At 40.8% G+C, this 21,824-nt stretch overlaps 2 protein-coding genes across 2 annotated transcripts in view; both read left to right on the top strand.

The window, feature by feature from the left end:
• Positions 1-8,149, top strand: part of mlf1 (myeloid leukemia factor 1) — a 37,898-nt gene extending 29,749 nt beyond the window's left edge. Inside the window, exon 7 of the mRNA XM_063044902.1 lies at positions 6,737-8,149. Within this exon, the coding sequence (XP_062900972.1) occupies positions 6,737-6,860 (124 nt within the window). The 3' untranslated portion in view covers positions 6,861-8,149. The remainder of the gene's footprint in view (positions 1-6,736) is intronic.
• Positions 8,150-19,553: 11,404 nt separating this feature from the next.
• The window catches only part of gfm1 (G elongation factor, mitochondrial 1), a 66,496-nt gene continuing 64,225 nt past the window's right edge, over positions 19,554-21,824 (top strand). The window contains exon 1 of the mRNA XM_063045865.1: positions 19,554-19,725. Coding sequence (XP_062901935.1) covers positions 19,651-19,725 — 75 coding nt within the window. The 5' untranslated portion in view covers positions 19,554-19,650. The remainder of the gene's footprint in view (positions 19,726-21,824) is intronic.

The following is a 21,824-nucleotide window of genomic DNA, read 5'->3' as shown; positions in this document are numbered from 1 at the left end:
CGGCTGGACCAAAAATAACATAATTTTTGGTTTTAGGTAGCAATAAAAAAGTCTGAATCTCAGAAATAAACTTGATCATCTGGCCTTACAAATCAAGCCAGTAATAATACTTCAGACATAATGCTTATTTCATAGATTTTCATTGATAGATATGAAACACATAGATAAAAGCAAATTTAATACTTGTAATTTGTAATGGAAAAGATACATCTGCAATGTAAAGCATTTAATTTAATTATCTTTGAATTCCTTGTAACGTATCATAAAGAAGTGTAGGATGAGGAATAATCAGGAATTAGAACTGTTACAGTGCCTATAAAAAGTATTCACCTCTTGGAAGTTTTCATGTCTTATTGTTTTACAGCATTGAGTCACAGTTGATTTAATTTGGCTTTTTTTGATATTAATCAACATAAAGAGACCCTTTCATGTCAAAGTGAAAACAGATCTCTACAAAGTGATCTAACTTAATTACAAATATAAAACCCAAAATAATTGATTGCATAAGTATTCACTCCCTTCAAGTCAGTATTTAGTAATTGCACCTTTGACAGCAATTTCAACCTTAAGTCTGTGTGGATAGTTCTCTGTCAGCTTTGCACATCTGGACACTGCAATTTTTCCCCATTCTTCCTTTCAAAACTGCTCAAGCTCTTGTCAGATTGCATGGGGATTGTGAGTGAACAGCCCTTTTTAAGCCTAGCCACAAATTCTCAATGGATTGAGGTCTGGACTCTGACTTGGCCACTCCAGGACATTAACTTTGTTGTTTTAAGCCTTTCCTGTGCATCTTTGGCTTTACACTTGGGGTCATTGTCTTGCTGGAAAACAAATCTCCCAAATCACAGTTCCCTTGCAGACTGCATCAGATTTTCCTCCAGGATTTCCCTGTATTTTACTGCATTCATTTTACCCTCTATCTTCACAAACCTTCCAGGGCCTGCTGCAGTGAAGCATTCCCACAGCATGATGTAGCCACCACCATGCCTCATGGTAGGGATGGTGTGTTTTTGATGATGTTACGTCAAACATAGCGTTTAGTCTGATGGCCAAAAAGCTCAATTTTGGTTTCATCAGACCATAGAACCTTCTTCCAGCTACTTCAGAGTCTCCCACATACCTTCCGGCAAACTGTAGCTGAGATTTCATGTGAGTCTTTTTCCAACAGTGGGTCTCTCCCATTCAGCTACTGAAGCTTGTAACTCCTCCAGAACTGTCATAGATCCCTTGGTGGCCTCCCTCACTGGTCCCCTTCTTGCATGGTCACTCAAATTTTTAGGACAGCTTGCTCTAAGCAGATTTACAGCTGTGCTATATTCTTTCCATTTCTTGATGACTGACTTATCTGTACTCCAAGGGATATTCAGTGACTTGGAAATTTTCTTGTATCCATCTTGTGACTTGTGCTTTTCAATAAACTTTTCATGGAGTTGCTTGGAGTGTTCGTTTGTCTTCATGATGTAGATTTTGCCAGGATTCTGACTCAACAGCACTTGGACCTTCCAGATACAGGTGTATTTTTACTACAGTCAATTGAAACACATTGACTGTACACGTCTCCAAAATCAGATCTCCATTAAACTAATTACATGACTTCTAAAACTAATTGGCTGCACTAGTGATGATTTGGTGTGTCATATTAAAGGAGGGGGATGAATACTTACACAATCAATTACTTTCTGTTTTATATTTAATTAACTTAGATCACTTTATAGAGATCTGTTTTCACTTTGATATGAAAGATTCTTTTTCTTTTGATCAGTGTCAAAAAAGCCATATTAAATCCACTGTGATTCAATGTTGTAAAACTATAAAACATGAAAACTTCCAAGGGGGGTAAATACCTTTTATAGGTACTGTATATCTGCATGTTTTCATAATGATCTACTTTTTTGAAGGTATGATTCCTCAGTTTTCTGCTCAAAAGTATCCTCACATTTTATGAAAACTATTATAATAATCACTTAAATAGTATTCCCTATCAAAGTTCCAGAAGTCTGATGATCTTAATGTTATTTTTTTCCTAAATCGTAACATCCTATTTTTTAAAATGAAAACAGAAAATTCTGGCAACACCCAGCAGGTCAGGCAGCTTCTGTGGAGAGCGAAACAGAATTAACATGTCAGGTCGATGATCTTTCATCAGAGCAGGAAGATTTTAGAGACGAACAGCTTTTAAGCAAGTACAGAGCTTAAGCTCCTATTTTAAATTTTACCCCATACTCTTTGAGCCTGTCATAATGGTAAAGTCATAGGGTTTTTTTGCCATTACTCCTTAATCTTAAAAAAAATCATTTAAACTGTTCAAAGCAGAGCCGACATTTACTTTAACCATTCCTTGTAAATTAACTTTATAATCCTCAAAAAAAGATCATGGCTGGATGCCTTTGTATTCCCTCAGAAAAAAATAACATTTGCACGACTTACTGAATGAAACTCTGCACTGAAATTTAGTCAAGTGTATGGAACAGATAGCAGTACTCGAAAGAGATTTGCTTAGTATTCTGTCCTCACATGTCAAACAAATTTTGGTTGATTTTCTTTTAAATTTAGCTATTTATTTTTCACTTGTTATTTGTTCAAAACATTATTTTTGTAATATTGATAGATTTCCGAACAGCTGTTCATCACTGATCCAAGGATTTGGATGTTAGAGCCTTGGGGGTGACTTAGTTTCAATAGGTTTTCCATGAACAATGACCTGCTAACTGACATAGTTCTAAAAATTGCATTTTTATCATTACTTATATTACTTAAAATTGCTTAGCAGTTGTAAATACTTATCTATTCATTCATACATAGAAGCATACATACATATATATAATTAAGACTTCTTTGTTAAATCTTTTAAAATCCCAACTGCCGAGAAGGCAAGGCTGGAAACAGTTGTAGTTTTTATGAAATAAGTTGTATGAGATTTTTTTGGAGATTTGGTCTTTAATGAATTTTGACAACGGTTGTGACAGTGTTTTCCAGCTAATTGTGCCATCGGTTAATCTGCTTATTTGGGACAACACTTAAAGAACAAAAAGAAATCAAGAAAATAACCAGGATTCCCTTTGTTTATTTAGGACACTGTGCTGCTTAATTGGGGCAGGAGGCAGTCATGTGCACTTGTGTGGCTATTAGACACTATACCATGCTTAGAGCAAACAGTCGCATCAGTTGTGTATTCTTGTGTTATGTTATCCATTTGGGCTGATGGACGCCAATTCAAAAAGCAGTGATTTTTGGTTATTTTGTTTTTTTATTTTGTCGTTAAAATTTTTTGAGATTTTTGCCATGAAAATATTTGACTATAGCCAGAAAAATTACCTTACTGGACCAAAATAAAAGCTATCCACTTGACACCACTCATTGTCAGCTGGCAGAGATAACTGAAGTGTCAAAATCTTCAATTGCATGCTTAATACATCAGCAAGATAAATTGCAAGAAGAATGGGCATTATGCGAGGGACAACAGGAAATATTCCAAAAATGAAATTGTGAAGATAAGGATCCAGGTGTTGGAGGTCTTCAATTAATGGTTTTCCATTTAAACTGGATGAGGTGTGCATTAATGAACCAATGTTAAAGAACATGTAAATGGAACTAGCAAATAAGCTGGGTCATGAAGATTTTAAAATTGACTGTCTCGATGGAAATGTAGGCAGTACATTAAATTCAAGAAAGCACACAGTGAGAAGGATAGTGCTGATGCGGTAAGTGCTGAAACATGGACATCTACAAACTCCCCAACTTCAAAGATTTTGTGCAGATGGTATCTACAATGCCAATGAAGCAGACCTTTTTTATTCTGCCATGCTGTACGGTTCCCTTTGCTATAAACACACAACACTATCAGGTTCAAGTAAGTTCAAAGTAAATTTATTATCAAATTACATGTATTTCACCATATACAACCCTGAGATTCATTTTCTTGTGGGCCTCTGCAGTAAATCCGAGAAACATAATATTATCAATCACCTAAAAGGACAGACAAACAACCAATGTGCAAAAGACAACATACTGTGCAAATATAAAAGAAAAAAGGAAATAATACTAATAAATAAACAATAAATATTGAGAATGTGAGATGAAGAGTCCACAAAACTGAGTGCATAGGTTGTGGGAACAGTTCAGTGATGGCCCGACTGAAGTTAATCCTACTGGTTCAAGAGCCTGATGGTTGAGAGGGTAATAACTGTTCCTGAACCCAGTGGTGTAGATCCAGAGGCTCCTGGACCTTCTTTCTAATGGCAGTAGCAAGAGAAAAAAAATGCCCTGGTTGGTGGGGGCTGATGGATGCTGCTTTCCTGTGACATTGCTCCATGTTGATGTGCTCAATGATGGGGAGGGCTTTACCTATGATGGACTGGGTCATATCCATCACTTTGTGTTGGATTTTCTGTTCGAGAGCATTGGTGTTTCCATACCAGGCCATGATGCAACAAGTCACATACACTCCACCACACATCTATAGAAGTTTGTCAAAGTTTTACATTAGTAGATATCATGCCGAATCTTCACAAACGTCTAAGGAAGCAGAGGTGCTGCTGTGCTTTCTTAGGAATTGCACACATGCTGGACCCAGCTCAGGTCCTCTAAAATAATAACACCAAGGAATTTAAAGTTGCTGACCCTCTCTACCCCTGATCCCCTGATAGGACTGGTTCATGGATCTCCGATTTCTTCCTCCTGAACTCAATAATCAGTTCCATGGTCTTGCTGACATTGAGTGAGTGGTAGTTGTTGTAGCACCGTTCAGCTAGATTTTCAGTCTCCCTCCTCTGTGCTGATTTGTCGCCACCTTTGATTCAGCCAATGACAATGGTGTCGTCGGCAAACCTAAAGATGGTATTGGAGCTGTGCTTATCACTGCAGACATAAGTATAAAGTGACTAGAAAAGGGTTCTAAGCACACAGCCTTGTGGTTCACCTGTGCTGATGAGGACCATGAAGGAAATATTGTCGCAAATCTGAACTGACTGTCTACAAGTGAGGAAATTGAAGATCAATTGCACAAGGAGGTATTGAGGCCCAGGTCTTGAAGCTTATTGATTAGTTTTGAGGGGACAATGTTATTGAATGCTGAACTGTAGTTGATAGAGAGCATCCTGATGACTACATTGTTGCTGACAAGATGTTCCAGGGTTGAGTGAAGAGCTAATGAAATGGCATCTGCTGTGGACCTGTTGTGCCAGTAGGCAAACTGGAGCAGATTCAGGTTGTTTCTCAGGCAGGAGTCGATATGTTCCATCACCAACCTTTCAAAGCACTTCATTACAGTGGATGTAAGTGCTACTGGACAATAGTCATTGAGGCAGGTCACCATGTTCTTCTTAGGGACTGGTATAATTAAAGACTACTTGCAGCAGGTAGGTACTTCACACAGTCAAAGCAAGAGGTTAAAGATATCAGTGAACCCTCCAGCCAGTTGATCAGCAGAGGTATTTAGTACTCAGCCAGAAACCACATCTGGGCTGGATGCTTTCTATGGGTTCACCTTCCTGAAGGATACTCTCGTGTTGGCCTCAGAGACTGATATTACAGGTCATCGGGAGCTGTGGGAGTTTGTGAAAGTTCTTTCATGTTTTGATGGTCAAAGTGAGCATAGAAGGCATTGAACTCATCTGGGAGTGAAGCATCCAAACCCTTCTACACCTTTTGAGCTTCCATGTTTTGTATGATCCGGAATTATAATCTTGCGTGTGAGATGGTTTTTTGGATATCATACCTGGAACCTCTTGTATCTAACTTGGTTGCCAGACCTGAATACCACCAAGCTGGCCCTCAGCAGATTGCAGAAATCATAGTTTATCCAGGGCTTCTGATTGGGGAAGACTCTGAAAGATTCTGTGGGGACACACTCATGTACGACTGTTAAAGTCTGTGACAACCGTGGTGTATTAATTCAGATCTGCTGATGAGGGCTTGAACTCGGCCGAGTCCACCAATTCGAAACAACCTGAAGCTGCTCCTCTGCCTCCCGTGACACACTCTTTGCTGTCCTTATCTCTGGAACCTTGCTCTTTCATCTCTGCCTATACACAGATTGGAGAGGTCAGCCAAGTAATAAGATTTCCCGAAATGCAATCTAGGCATGGAACTGTATATCTTATCATAGTACAGCAGTGGTCGAGTGTGTTTGGACCCCTGGTGCTGCAGATGATAATTAGGCAGATTTTTTTCAATCAAGCCTGATTAAAGTCCCGACTATTATTTTTTATGACAAAAGAAAGCAATGGATTGCATAACTGTGTTGTTGTTCAAATATGTCAGGAACTAATAAAAAGAAATTATTGTTTTTTGGGCGAAGCATTGAACCTTGATACTTTAAGGAGCTAAGAATGTACAGTTTACCAATTGAGTATTAGGCCAGCATATACTCGATGAATTCCTCCTTTGGTTACCATAATACTAGTAATGTTCTAATTTGTTCTGTATTTCATTTAAATACGTAATTTGTTATTCAGTTAAACTGTTTATTATACTTTTTTAACTATTTCAATGAAACTTCAAATAATTGGGGCAGCCGCTTAATTGGACCAAAACATACTGGTCCTGATATGTCCCAATTAACCAGAATCCACTGTATTTGACATTTAAAAATCAAAGATAAAATGAATTCTGACAAATGAAGAATTTCTATTTATATTGTCAGTACTATTTAAAAAGGAATTGTTGATAGAAATGAAAATTCTTTTGATGTTATGTATATAAAGTAACTTAATATTGCTTTTATTTTCACTTTTAGGACAAAGCATAGTAAAAAACAACCTGTTTCGTACTTTACTCCTCCCCCTGCTTCTTGTGGCTGCCCTAGTACGAGTGCTTCTCCTGCGAGAATGAAAGCATCATCGAAATGTGGAAGAAAATGAGCAGTTTTCTGAAACTACTCGGCTCAGGCGTTTTCTGTGTGATAATAACAAGGCTGTGTTTTTGAGTTTTAACTTAGTTCCTGTGGAATAACTCAGTTCACTTCCAGCTGTTTACCATAGTTCCATAACTAGCATTTCATTTTTGTCAACAGCAAGGTGCACCAAATAAAGGAAGTGCATTTTATAGATGTTAAAAGTAAATAATTACTGAATCAAGTTAGGCATCAAATAAAGTAGGGTTCGGAAATATAGAAAAGGTAGCTGACTCAATCAATTTTGGTGTTGAGTTTCTTGTACTTTACATACAAATATGTACGATATATTGTATGGATGACATTACTGTGAGATCCAATTGACTTTTGGTCTATAGCTTAATTTTCAAATGAATGATTAGTTGCCAGCATTAATTTTACTGCATAATAGACCCAGGAAATATAGCAGGTTTTTTGCTTCTTAAAGTAGATATGTCACTTTTATCAATTGGGTCTGTGCTAGCAGCATCTGAGAAAGTCAGCTGATTTTACCACAATCTTTCTTAACTATTCTCTTATATAGAATCCTGCTACATGACCTTTCTTTCAGCTGCACCACCAATATTTTTATAACTTCTCAATTATTTTGCAATATCTTCCTCCACTTCGAAAAAGGTTTTGAAAGGTATTTGTGTCTTACATGGTGTGGTGCTTTCTTCTTTTTAGATGCCATGTTAAATTTCCTCTCACAGTACAAAGATGTACCAGTTAGTATGTTAATTGGTCATTGTAAATTGTCCCATTATTAGGCTCGGGTTAAATTGGAGGTTTCTGGTGTCACGGCTCGAAGGGCCAGAAGGGCTTGTTCTGCACTGTTTCTCTAAATAAATAAATTTAAAAGGCATCAACTATTGAGGCAAGAGATTCAAGTAACAGTAGTGATCTTCCTAAACCTTTCTGGCTGTGAGCTGTTGGCAGTTACTGACTTTTCTGCTTGAAACTGAACACTAAACTGAAACCTTTGATGTTTTTCTCTACAACCCGTGGGCAATGAAACAGAAACACTGAGCTCCCCATGGAACCTAACAGTCCAGCACTCCCTTCCCTTCCCTTCCTTTCTCTGCTCTATTCAAAGCCCCCGCCTGCATCGATTCCCACTGTGCCCAGCACACACTGTGCTTCTGGACAGCTGGAATAGCAGGGGGCAAACAAGCAACTCCCAGCATTTGATGGAGAAGACTTTCCTCTTCAGATAAATGACACCAGAATGTTATGTAGTGTAAATTGCTTCAGTGGTTATTCAATGCACTAACAGTTTCTGACAAATGGGTGAGCACTTTTCCAAACACTTGTCCAGAGAATCAGCCTTTGAAAATAAGGAGCTGTAGGAAATGCACATTGCATGACTTGTGTGCAAATTTAATATTAAATAAATATTGTGAAATTCTAAACATTTGCAATCCAAATCAGGCTTGCAATTTATCAGGCAGACTATCCAAGACTTCTGCCATCTGATAGAGATATTGAAATCTATGCAAATGTATTTAAATGATTAAAATTATTTACAATAAAAATCTTTAAATTCTAACATTATGAACACTAAAATAACATGAAATACCTCAACCAATTACTTCCACTTCCTCATTTATTCAAAGTCAGCAATGCCATTCATATAAATGATGTTGCCATTCATTTGACAGCCATCCTGGTGAAAAGGTCAGAGGCAGGTGCTAAGTGTTGGACTCAATGGTGAATCCACCTGCATTGCACTGCAGCAAATCAGATGTAAAGCATCTGATCTCCAGCTTATTTAAAGATTCTGTTTCTGCATGGGTATGAGCATGGGTCCATTCTAGCCAAATTGCAACTAGCTGTTGATCAGCATGTTTTAACCCATTGCCAATTACTTCCACAACACAGAGTTTGGAAAAGTTAAGAGGTGAAGTACACGATTGCCTAACAAATAAAAAGCATTTGACTAAATAGCTACTGAAGAAAAATATCTATCTGATGAGGTAATCCAGGACAAAATGTCTCCATCCCATTTTCTATCCTCAAGATAGTAATAGAGCATATGTTGGCACTCGTTAAAATTAAATACATTAAGACATTAATCATTAAGACAATAATGGTGATAATCTTGTACATAATAAAAACTAATGAGACCACTATTTAAATGCATGCAGCTCTGTTGATGCTTTGTAATCAGAGGCTGCCTGAATTCAACCCTTTGACAGTGGGTTTTGAGGAAATTTAAAATAAATCCAAAGCAAACAGCAAAGGCTAACTTCAAACACATTGATCCTAGGGCTTAATGCTAGAACACGTTGTACCCTTGCTGCTTCCTGAATCTACAAACGTTTGTAACTTCTAGATATCAATCTCACTGGCATAAATGGCAGGTGAAAGAAAATTCCAAATGAGCAAGATGTTAGGGGAAATTAACCTCCTAAAGACCGAAGTTTAATGGAGAACTAATACTCTCAAAATAATACTGCTGATCAAAAAGTGTGAACTCTAACAATACTTACATCGTGTAAGTGAGCAGTTTACAGATGAAGCAACACACACAAAATGCTCGAGGAACTCAGCATATCAGGCAGCATCTAGGGAGGGAGATGAATAGTTGGCATTTTGGATTTAAACCCTTCATCAGAACTGGAAAGGAAGAGGGCAGAAGCCTAAAAAATAGGTGGTGGGAGAAACATTAACTGGCAGTTGATAGGTGAATGAATCCAGGTGAGATGAGGAGGGTGGATGTTATGGTGGGGGGGGCAGGGGGCAGGGGGCAGGGGAAGGAAGTAGTGTGAGATGCTGGGAGGTGATAGGTGAGAGGCAAAGGGCCGAAGAAGGAAGAATCTGATAGGAGAGGGCAGTGAAACATAGGACCAAGGGAAGGAGGTGGGAAACCATAGGGAATTGAGTGTAAGTAATGGGAACGTTGTGAGGGTGGGAACAGGGAAAGAGAATGGACTTAGAGGGATCAGTGAAAACAAAGGGAGGGGTGGAAACACTAGGTAGTGGTTACCATAAGTTATCAAAATCAATGTTGATACCATCATGTTGGAGACTGCTAAAATGTAATATGAGGTGTTGCTCCTCCAATCTGTGGCCTCAACATGGCTTTAGAGGAGGTAATGGAAAGACATGTCAGTGTCATTGTGGGAATGGGAAGTGGAATTAAAATGACAGGCCATCAGACATCCTGACTGTTTCAATGGACAGAGTGAAAATGTGTGAAGTCTCAATCCACACTGGGAGCACCTTCAGGGACAGCCTGTAAAATGGAAAATCAAAAAGTACTGCATATGATGAAAATCTGAAAGAAACATGAAAATTTTTCTTTGTTGAAAGCTGCACAGGTGAACTGTAAGTGCTTTAAGGTTTGGAAAGTGTAAATTCCCCACATCCTTCCAATACAAACTTTTGTACTTTTTTTTTAACAAGCTGACAGCAACAAAGAAGGGGAGTACACTGGCTTTATAACTAACTGATCTGGAACCTGACTAACATGGTCACTTCAGGATATCATGGCAGCTGGCAAATTCATGGGAGTGGAGAATAATGGCCTGAAACATAACAATCTAACAAAGGAGGAATTCACAGACTTGAGAACACAAAGGTGGATAAATCACCAGGACCTGACCAATTAGTGCATAGCAGGAAGCAAGTGAAGAAATTGCAGGAGTTCTGCAGATGTATTTATACCAACTATAGCCATGGGTAAGGTAGCAGAAGGCTAATTCTATGCCTTTTTTTTCCAAAGGGGTCTAAGGACAAACCACATTCTAGTGAGCTTTACATCACTGGCAGGAAAGGTACTGAGGGGATTCTGAGAGAAACAGGATCTATCTTCATTTGTAAAGGCAAGGACTGTTTAGGATAGTCAGCATGGCTTCATACCTGTCTCCCAAATTTGACAGGATTTCTTTTATGAAGATTGCAGGATAGCAGACGTCTACATGGTTTTTAGGAAAACTTGTGACAAGCTTCACATGGAAAGTTGGTCTAGAAGAAGGTGTGATCATGTGGGATCTAGATGAACTAACTAGTTGGATACAAAATGGCCTGGTTCAAGGAACCAGAGGATGATGGAGGAAGGCGGTTTATTAGTTTGGAGACCCGTACCAAATAGTGTGCCAGAAGTAGCAGTGATGGTTCCCCAGTCATAGATGTAAATGACTTAGATGAGAATATACAGTATGTGGCACAATTAGTCTGTTTTTGACAGCAAAATTAGTGGTGCAGAGGACAGTTTTTTAAAGTTGCAACTGTGAAAAATGAGCTATGGAATGGTCAATGGGATTCAAGGCATCGAGTACAAGATTGGGGCATCATGTTACATGATGTTGGTAAAGGCTCACCTGGAATATTGTATGTAGTTCTGGTCAGCATTCTATAGGAAGATATGTTTAAACTAGAGTTGGTTTGAAAAAGGATTCACAATGACAGGATGTCTTGAATTATGAGAGGCTGGATAGGCTGGAACTGAGCAAAGAAGGCTGATAGAGTTACATAATCTTATAGAGTTATGTAAAACCATGAGAGGCATTGATAAGGTGAATAGTCACAGACTTATTCACAGGGAAGTCTAAAACTAGAAGGTATATATTTAAAGTGTGAGCGGAAAGATTTAAATAGGACCTGAGGGGCATTCTTTTCACACAGAGGGTGCTGGGTATTTGGAACAAGTTGCCAGACGAATGGTAGAGGCAAGTACAATTTTGTCTAAGAGACACTGGCAAATTATTGCAGCTGCTCTGCCTAGAGCAGATATAAACAGAGTGAGATGAATGATAAACAGAGAAAGAAAGGAAGAAAATGTAAGGTAATGGCATAAAATAATAGGGAAATAAAAACACTGAAAGTGCTGGAAATATGAAAATACTGGAAGTTCTCAAACAGTCAGAAGCATCTGCAGAGATAGAAAAATTGAATGTTAGGATTTCAGACTGATAATTTTTCATCAGAATTGCCCAGTGCTGATACAAACTGGAAGGATTTGTTGTTTAAAATTGTTGCACTTCATGTTAAATTCTGAGGACTACAGTATAGTATGCTAAGTTGAAAGATGACATGCTACACCACAAGCTTTATAAAAAGCCAAGAATAGAGAGTTCACAGCAGGGAATGGAATGGTGAATTAAAGCTTACAGTCACATTTGCTGTCTGAATAAACAGCCATTCAATCTGCATTGGGTTTCTCCAATAAAGAGATGCGTATACCGTATGTAAGCATGAAATGCATACACTGATTGGAAGAATTACCATCAATTTGATGTTTAAAGTGGAAGAAGTGTTTGGCTTCATAGAAGCAGAAGAGATGGTAGGAAGATGTATAGGGACAGGTAGTACATCTTTTGTAGGTGAATTGGAAGATGCTGTAATAAACGGACTGGGTTTTCCCTTGATGGGAGTGAACAGTCTGATGCTATACAATCTATGAAGTACTATAAATACTATTACAGTCTAATACTATAAAGGGAAAGATGGGTGGTGGCATCACATACAACATAACCAGCAAAAACAGTACACCAATATCATGACAATAAAATATTAGTAATTTCACTAAAGTATATATCATTGCATATTGATGTCCAACTTTATTTTTAAAGAAAATTAGATTAATGTTGAGACCAGATCAAAAGAGATCTTAAAGACCTCAGAGATTAAGTTTAAGGAGAATTTTTCTGGAGTGAATTCCAGTGTTTGCATGATGATATTTTAAAGATTGATTATCAATCGTGAAACAGAGTTGGGGGAATTAGAGTTCCTGAAGAGAAGTCCATTGATGATGAAAGATATAGGGGAAGATAAAGCCAAACATGCATAAAAAATTTAAGTTGGAATTTGTTTGGGTATCAAGAGGAAATGCTTATGTGTATGGGCCCTACTGCCCATTACGCCACTGATGTTTAGGGTAGCAATGAAGGTCCTCCATCTCTAGCAGTGTTCAAGACTTCCTTCATCATGTCAGTAGCTCAGTTTTCACTATGTCAGTTATGCACGTCCCAGGTGGAGACTCAGGAATACCAACACACTCAGATGCAGAAGTATTTTTCACTGCAGTTTCTGTAACAGTTTTTACCAGTCGTGGTTGTTAGCCCCAAGCTCAACACCTGAAAGTGGAGGACCGGTGGACTATTTTTAGTCTGGCCTCGACTCTTTGACCTGTTTGGCATGAGTGACCCTACCAAGAGCCAAAGCATAATGCCCTGACTCCAGCCAACACACCTCTCCTTGTCATTGGGCACACCACGACAAGGTTGTGGTCCTCTTGGAGGATTTCTATGGGTGATTAAAGGGAATTCCAAGTAGTGAGAAAATAGGTGGCAGAGTTTGGGATGGGATTACACTTATTGAGGATCAGGGATTAGTCTTTTGTTGACAGCATAATGTTTTCTGAAGAAGATAGACTGAGAAAAGGCTAGGAAATTCATTACCCATATAGAGGTTTTTCCCACATTATGAATGGGTTCAATTTTAGCAGAAATTGATAAAATGAAAAATAAACAAGATCACTCAATAATGTAGGAATGAATATGTACATATATCAGATTTTCAAATTTGATAATATGGGATTTTGTATATACATCAGTAACAGATATTGTTACAGAAATGGCAGATGGAGTTTAATCCAAACAAGTACAAGGTGTTACACTTTGAGAGGTTAAAGGGCAGAGGAAATATATAGTTAATGTCAGGACCCTTAACAGCTCTGATATATAAAGGGATTTTTAGGTTCAAGTTCATGGCTCCCTGAAAATAGCCACGCAAGTATATAGCATTTTTCAAGAAGGTGTATGATATGCTTATTTCATTGATCAGGGCACTGAGTATAACACTTGAGACCACACTTGCAGTATTGTGTGTAATTCTGGTTCCTTCATTACAGGATATGGAGACTTTGGAAAGAGTACAGTAGAGCTTTAGGGGATGTTGCCTGGATTAGAGAATATAAACTATAAGTATAAAGTCACCATATACAAACCTGAGATTTGTTTTCTTGTGGGCATACTCAATAAATCTATAGATTAGTAACTGTAACAGTATCAATGAACAACTGCCAAACTAGGGCTTTCAACCAGAGTGCAGAAGACAACAAACTGCAAATGCAAAATGAAGGAACAATTATATACAAAAATAAGCAATAAATATCGAGGACATGAGATGAAGAGTCCTTGAAAGTGAGTCCTTTGGTTGTGGGAGCATTTCAATGATGGGGCAAGTGAAGTTATCCCCTTTGTTCAAGAGCGTGATGGTTGAGGGGTAGTAACTGTTCCTAAACAAGGCATAAGGCTCTTATACCTTCTTCCTGAAGGCAGCAGCAAGAAAAGAGTGTGTCCTGTGTTGTGGGGCTCTCTGATGATGGATGCTGCTTTCCTGTGACAACATTTCATGTTATCTGTGATGGACTGGGCTGTATCCACTACTTTTTGTAGGATTTTCCATTCAAGGGCATTGGTGTTTCCAAACCAGTCTGTGATGCAGCCGGTCAATGTACTCTCCACCATACATCTATAGAAGCTTGTCAAAGTTTTAGATGTCATTCCAAATCTCCGCAAACTCCTAAAGAAGTAGAGGTGCTGCCATGCTTTCATCAGAAAAGTACTTGGGTGCTGAGCCCAAGACAGGTCCTCTGAAATAATAACATCTCGGAATTTAAAGTTGCTAAACTTCTCCACCTCTGATCCTGCGCTGAGGGGTGGCTCATAGACCTCTGGTTTCCTTCTCCTGAAGTCTATAATCGGTTTCTTGGTCTTGCTGACATGGAGTGAAGAGGTTGCTGTTATGACACCACTCAGCCAGATTTTCAATCTCCCTCCTAACGTTGATTCATTGCCACATTTGATCTGGCCTAATACAGTGGTGTATCAGCAAACTTGAATATGACATTGGAGGTGTGCTTATTCATGCAGTCATAAATGTAAAGCAAGTAGAGAAAGGGGCTAGACACACAGCCTTGTGGTGCATCTGTGCTAATGGAGATCGTGGAGATGTTGTTGCTATTCCAAAATGACTGTGGTCTACAAGTGAGGAAATCCAGAATCCAATTGCACAGGGAGGTATTGAGGCCAAGGTCTTGGAGCTTATTAATTAGTTTTGAGGGGATGTTGGTATTGTATGATGAGCTGTTGTTGATAAAGAGTATTCTGGTGTATGCATCTTTGCTGTCCAGGTGTTCCATAGTTGAGCGAAGAGCCAATGAGTTGGCATCTGCTGTGGACCTGTTGCTTCTGATCCAAGTCACTTCTTAGGCAGGAGTTGATGTGTTTCATCACCAGACTCTCAAAGCACTTCATCACAGCAGACCTAAGTGCTACTGTGTACCCTGTCCAGGCCGGATCTTGTCATGGGCTCACCCTCCTGATAGCAGTTTCCACGCTGGGTTGAGAGACTGACGTCACAGGATTATTGGGAGATGTGAGAGTTTGTGATGGTTCCTCCATGTTTTGATGGTCAAAGTGAGCATAGAAGGCAATGAGACCTGCTGTCTCTCATGTCACTTGATTTAACTATATAAGAGGATAGTGTTCAAGCCATTCAACAACTGTTGAGCACACTTTGTTGATTCTAGTTTGGTCCAGAATTTCCACTTCGCCTGTGAGATGGATTCCCGACGATTGTACCTACACCTCTTGTAACTTACTTGGTTTCCAGACCTTAATGTCTTCGATCTGGCTCTCAGCAGATTTTGGATCTCATGGTTCATCCAGGGCTTCTGATCCTTTCGGATCTCTGAATGAGTGCTTCAACCCAGCCCAGTCCACTGATTTGAAGCAATCCTGTAGCTGCTTCTCTGCCTCCCAGGATTCCAACAAGATGCTGGATAGAGGAGGCCTCAACCCTCTCTGTTTCAGCTTGGCTTGGAGCCCCCTCCTCCTTGTTTTCAGCCATAGTGATGAGCCTTTGGCCTCTTAAAGATGCCATCTGGTCTGCTGGGTCCTTCAGTAGGGTAAGGTTTGAAGAAAGTGTTTGGCACACTGCCTTCATCAGTCAGGGCACTGAGTACAGGAGCTGGGATATTATGCTGCAGTTGTATAGGATGTTGGTGAGGTCACACTTGGAGTACTGTGTAGTTCTGGTCACATCCTTATAGTAAGAATATGGAAGCTTTTGAGAGGGTGCAGAGGAAATTTACCAGGAAGGGTCTCGGCCCGAAACATCGACTGTACTCTTTTCCATAGATGCTCCCTGTCCTGCTGAGTTCCTCCAGTATTTTGTGTGTGTTGCCTGGATTTCCAGCATCTGCAGTTCTTCTCTTGTTTGAAGCTCACCAGGATACTGCCTGGATTCGAGAACATATCTAAAAAGCAAGGGTTAACTGAGGTAGGAGTTTTCTCTTTGGAGCACAGGAGGATGAGAGGAGACTTGATATTGTTGTATGAGATGATAAAAGGCATAGACAGAGTGGACAGCCAGTGCCTTTTTCCCAGGGTGACTATGGTAAATACAAGAGGGCATACAGTACTTACAAAGTGACTGCAGAAAAGCATAGGGGAGATATCAGAGGTGTATTATTTACACAGGGCATGTGAAACACACTGCCAGAGGCAGGTACACCAGGGTCAATATCGTGTGTCACAGGGCCTGTAATACGCTATTACTGTTCTATGTTTGACAAACTTGGGTTGTTTTCTTTGGAGTTTTGGAGGCTGAGGAAATCTGATAGAAATTTATAAAATTATGAGCAGCACTGACAAGGCAGTCAGTCATACTAGAGGATGGGCACGTAAGATGAGGAGGGAAAGTTTAAAGATGTGCGGGAGATAAAGTCTTTGCGGAGCAGCTGACTGCAGATGTAACGTCTCAGGAATAGGATACAATGATTGTTGTACTAAAATTTAAGAGCTGGCTAGGTTAGGTTCTCTAACACAGCGGTCCCCAACCACTGGGCCGTGGACCGATACTGGGCCACAAAGCATGTGCTACCGGGCCGTGAGGAAACGATATAATTTAGCGATATGAGTCAGCTGCACCTTTCCTCATTCCCTGCCACGCCCACTGTTGAGCCATTATGCATGCGAGGTCATTACCCGCGTGTCATCCATGTCAGCGCAGGTAGGAGATCAACTCCTCGAGCTTGCAGATGACGGCGGGCTGAAAAGTATGTTTGACATAACATCTCTGCCAGCATTCTGGATCAAAGTCAAGGCTAAATATCCTGAGATTGCCACGAAAGCACTGAAAATGTTGCTTCCATTTCCAACATATCTCTGCAATGAATGCAACGAAAACTAAATTGCGGAATAGACTGGACATAAGGAACCCCTTCGAGTATCGCTGTCTCCCATCACCATTCGATAGGACCGTCTTGTTGCAGGAAAACAAGCCCAGGGCCCCCAGTGATTCAGCGATATTGGTATGTTGCAATGATTTTATATGTTTATACGGGGAAAATATGTGCTGTGTGTTTAATATCCAAACGTTACTTAAAATGTTATGATGCTATTGACTTAGAAGTGAATTTTATAACCATAGAACAATTACAGCATGGAAACAGGCCATCTCTGCCCTTCTAGTCTGTGCTGAATGCTACTCTCACCTAGTTCCGCTGATCTGCACTCAGCCCATAACCCTCCATCCCTTTCCTGTCCATATACCAATCCAATTTTTCTTTAAATGATAATATCGAACCTGCCTCTACCACTTCTACTGGAAGTTCGTTCAACACTTTCTTCAAGCTCCCCTGTCCTCCCCTGATAATTGACTTATCACTATATTCATGCGAGGAAAATATGCGCTGTGTTTAATATTAAATTCGTTAGATAAACCCTTTTAGAAACGAAATTGAGTGTATTAGCCACTTATCCCTATATTATGGTCGTGATTAACACCCCCCCCGAACAGAATCGTCAAAAACGATTTGTGGGGGGGAAAAATCGGCACATACACGCATGCACAATGGTGCCTGCGCAAGGCTTCATGGTCATTGTAGTCTTTCTCGGGGTAAACCCAACGTATTTGACTGCTATTCTTGTCCTTTGGCAACTCCACCACCACCCCCCCCCCGCCCCGGTTGGCTGGTCCGCAAGAATACTGTCAATATTAAACCGGTCCGCAGTGCAAAAAAGGTTGGGGATCCCTGCTCTAACACGTCTCAGTAAAGTTTCAAAGGGTCAAAAACCGTTTTTCTTAAGACTACGTACAAAATTTTACTCAACATTAATGTGATTTGAATTAACTGAAGATATTGATCTAGAACTTTATTCTTCGTTATAAACGTACTTTAAAATGACACTGCCAATGAAGTCCTGACTAGTTGAAATGTGGGCCATTTGCATGCAATATATAATCAGTTGAGTTTACAGTCTTTTTACGTGGTTAATTACCCTATATATCATAAATCATCACTGGTCATCCACAGCCATGCTTGTTCCTCACAGTATCTTGCTGCTCTCTCAAGGTATTACATCCCAAACTATTTCCCGGCTCTTTGAATTTGCCGCTTACCCATACAAAATAACAACCTTCAATGAATATCTTTAGAAAGTAACTGAAAGAAAAACACAGGAACCGGCAAACTTGCCTTGTTTTTTAAAAGCGACCCTCACATATGACGTCAGTGCAATGACGTATGTACTTCTTACATATAACTCATGATGAATTATACAAACAGACAAAGAATATTTATCAAATAATATGTTTACAATATTACTCAAATATTATTGAAATATTAAATACACTATACTCTTCCCTGCTTAGCTATAAACTTCAACTCAATATAGAATGCATTTCATCTTTCAAGTTGCATGCCATCTTGGACAATGTCTCCCATCCACTACATAATGTACTGGTTGGGCACAGGAGTACATTCGGCCAGAGACTCATTCCACCGAGATGCAACACAGAGCGTCCGTCATAGGAAGTCATTCCTGCCTGTGGCCATCAAACTTTACAACTCCTTCCTTGGAGGGTCAGACACCCTGAGTCAATAGGCTGGTCCTGGACTTATTTCCTGGCATAATTTACATATTACTATTTAATTATTTATGGTTTTATATTGCTATATTTATTATTCTGTAACGAAAACCAATTTCCCTTGGGATCAATAAAGTATGACTATGACTATGATTTCAACCCAAATATGTAACGTATTGCTCTCGTCACATATACACAGTATAGTACACAAGACAACTACAGATATCCACAGCATAGTAAATTTTAAACTGTTCCATTTAGGCCTAAAACTGTAATCGCTGTGGAGGATTTGAGGGATAACGTTTCTTCCTGACAGAAGCGGGGGCGGTGGGGACTGCGGCAGATGAGATTTGTGGTTGTGAAACAATCTCAGGTTCTGTCCTCTGACTGCAGGGAAGTGGTTCTGACAACTATGACCATCCTCCTTCTCTAACAATTGCCACTGATCGATATGTCATCTCCAGATGACATCAGATACTGTACAATCTCCACTGAATAGGAGAGGAGTCCAGTTCTGTCTTTAATCCTCAGTACGCACTTTTGATCATCTCTAAAGTCCCTCACCATAACTACTTGTCTAGGAGTAAAACATCAAACCTCTTTGTTTGAGGAGCTCTCAATTTATCTCAGCTGTATGCTCTGCATGTTCCGTTTGAGATCGGAGTTAAGGAGATACAAGCATGAGCGCAAGGAACCACCCGGGAACGACATAGCTGGTGAGTTGTTGGCTGCATTGCGATGCTGGGAGGCGCTTCCCCAGGCCCCGTCGGTTGGGGGCGTAGTGTGCGGAGTCCGGCGCCGTGCGGCGGAAGCGGTAGCCTCGACCTTGCGGGCTGCAGGAAGCCGCTGCTGCAGCGCCGAGAAGCCGGTAGCGTGGGCAAGCAGCGCTAGTCGTCATGTACCTGTTGAAAGCCGCTCTCTCGTTGCCACGGAAGCCTGCGCGGCCCGCCGTTTTGCGCAGTGTCCGCCAGGTAAGACTAGCCCTAAAGGTGGATGGGAGAAGGGGCCTGAGCCCCCTGTCGCAGTTTGGCGGGGCGTTCACTCATTGCAAGAGCAAGGTTAATGATGGGGACCGTGTTTCGTGAGCCAGCTGTCCCACCTTTCACCGACTGAACGTGCACTGTTGTCCCTGCTGTCCACATCTGTTGCTCAAACCGGGTTTCTTCTGCCTCCAGTAGTGCGCGCAGGGTGTAGAACCCCAAACTTCCTGCTTGACCATTCTTGCAGCTGGTTCTGGACTTGCGTCTTTGGTTGTAGGGATCGCAGGCGATAGTTGATAGTGATAGGCATACTTTATTGATCCCGGGGGAAATTGGTTTTCGTTACAGTTGCACCATAAATAATAAATAGTAATAGAACCATAAATAGTTAAATAGTAATATGTAAATTGTGCCAGGAAATAAGTCCAGGACCAGCCTATCGGCTCAGGGTGTCTGACCCTCCAAGGGAGGAGTTGTAAAGTTTGATGGCCACAGGCAGGAATGACTTCCTATGACGCTCTGTGTTGCATCTCGGTGGAATGAGTCTCCGGCTGAATGTAATCCTGTGCCCACCCAGTACATTATAGAAACATAGAAAATAGGTGCAGGAGTAGGCCATTCGGCCTTTCGAGCCTGCACCGCCATTTATTATGATCATGGCTGATCATCCAACTCAGAACCCCGCCCCAGCCCTCCCTCCATACCCCCTGACCCCCGTAGCCACAAGGGCCATATCTAACTCCCTCTTAAATATAGCCAATGAACCGGCCTCAACTGTTTCCTGTGGCAGAGAATTCCACAGATTCACCACTCTCTGTGTGAAGAAGTTTTTCCTAATCTCGGTCCTAAAAGGCTTCCCCTCTATCCTCAAACTGTGACCCCTCGTTCTGGACTTCCCCAACATCAGGAACAATCTTCCTGCATCTAGCCTGTCCAATCCCTTTAGGATCTTATACGTTTCAATCAGATCCCCCCTCAATCTTCTAAATTCCAACGAGTACAAGCCCAATTCATCCAGTCTTTCTTCATATGAAAGTCCTGCCATCCCAGGAATCAATCTGGTGAACCTTCTTTGTACTCCCTCTATGGCAAAGATGTCTTTCCTCAGATTAGGGGACCAAAACTGCACACAATACTCCAGGTGTGGTCTCACCAAGGCCTTGTACAACTGCAGTAGTACCTCCCTGCTCCTGTACTCGAATCCTCTTGCTATAAATGCCAGCATACCATTCGCCTTTTTCACCGCCTGCTGTACCTGCATGCCCACTTTCAATGACTGGTGTATAATGACACCCAGGTCTCGTTGCACCTCCCCTTTTTTTATTATGTAGTGGATGGGAGACATTGACCAAGATGGCATGCAATTTAGACAGCATCCTCTTTTCAGACACCACCGTGAGAGAGTCCATTTCCATCCGCACATCATCACTGGCCTTACGAATGAGTTTGTTGATTCTGTTGGTGTCTGCTACCCTCAGCCTGCTGCCCCAGCACACAACAGCAAACATGATAGCACTGGCTTTCACAGACTCGTAGAACATCCTCGGCATCGTCCGGCCGATGTTAAAGGACCTCAGTCTCCTCAGGAAATAGAGATGGCTCTGACCCTTCTTGTAGACAGCCTCAGTGTTCTTTGACTAGTCCGGTTTATTGTCAATTCGTATCCCCGGGTATTTGTAATCCTCCACCATGTCCACACTGACCCCCTGGATGGAAACAGGGGTCACCGGTACCTTAGCTCTCCTCAGGTCTACCACCAGCTCCTTAGTCTTTTTCACATGAAGCTGGAGATAATTCTGCTCACACCATGTGAGAAAGTTTCCTACCGTAGACCTGCACTCAGCCTCATCTCCCTTGCTGATGCATCCAACTATGACAGAGTCATTCGAAAACTTCTGAAGATGACAAGACTCTGTGCAGTAGTTGAAGTCCGAGGTGTAAATGGTGAAGAGAAAGGGAGACAAGACAGTGGCGGCGATGGTGGAAGCGCATACATAGGGTCTTTTAAGAGCCTCTTAGATAGGTACATGGTGCTTAGAAAAATAGACGGCTATGTGCTAGGGAAATTGCCACTGTAACCTCTGGCAACC

This window comes from Mobula hypostoma, chromosome 4 (genome assembly GCF_963921235.1).
Source record: "Mobula hypostoma chromosome 4, sMobHyp1.1, whole genome shotgun sequence".
NCBI lineage: Eukaryota > Metazoa > Chordata > Chondrichthyes > Myliobatiformes > Myliobatidae > Mobula > Mobula hypostoma.
This window is presented reverse-complemented; position numbering and strand designations above follow the sequence as displayed.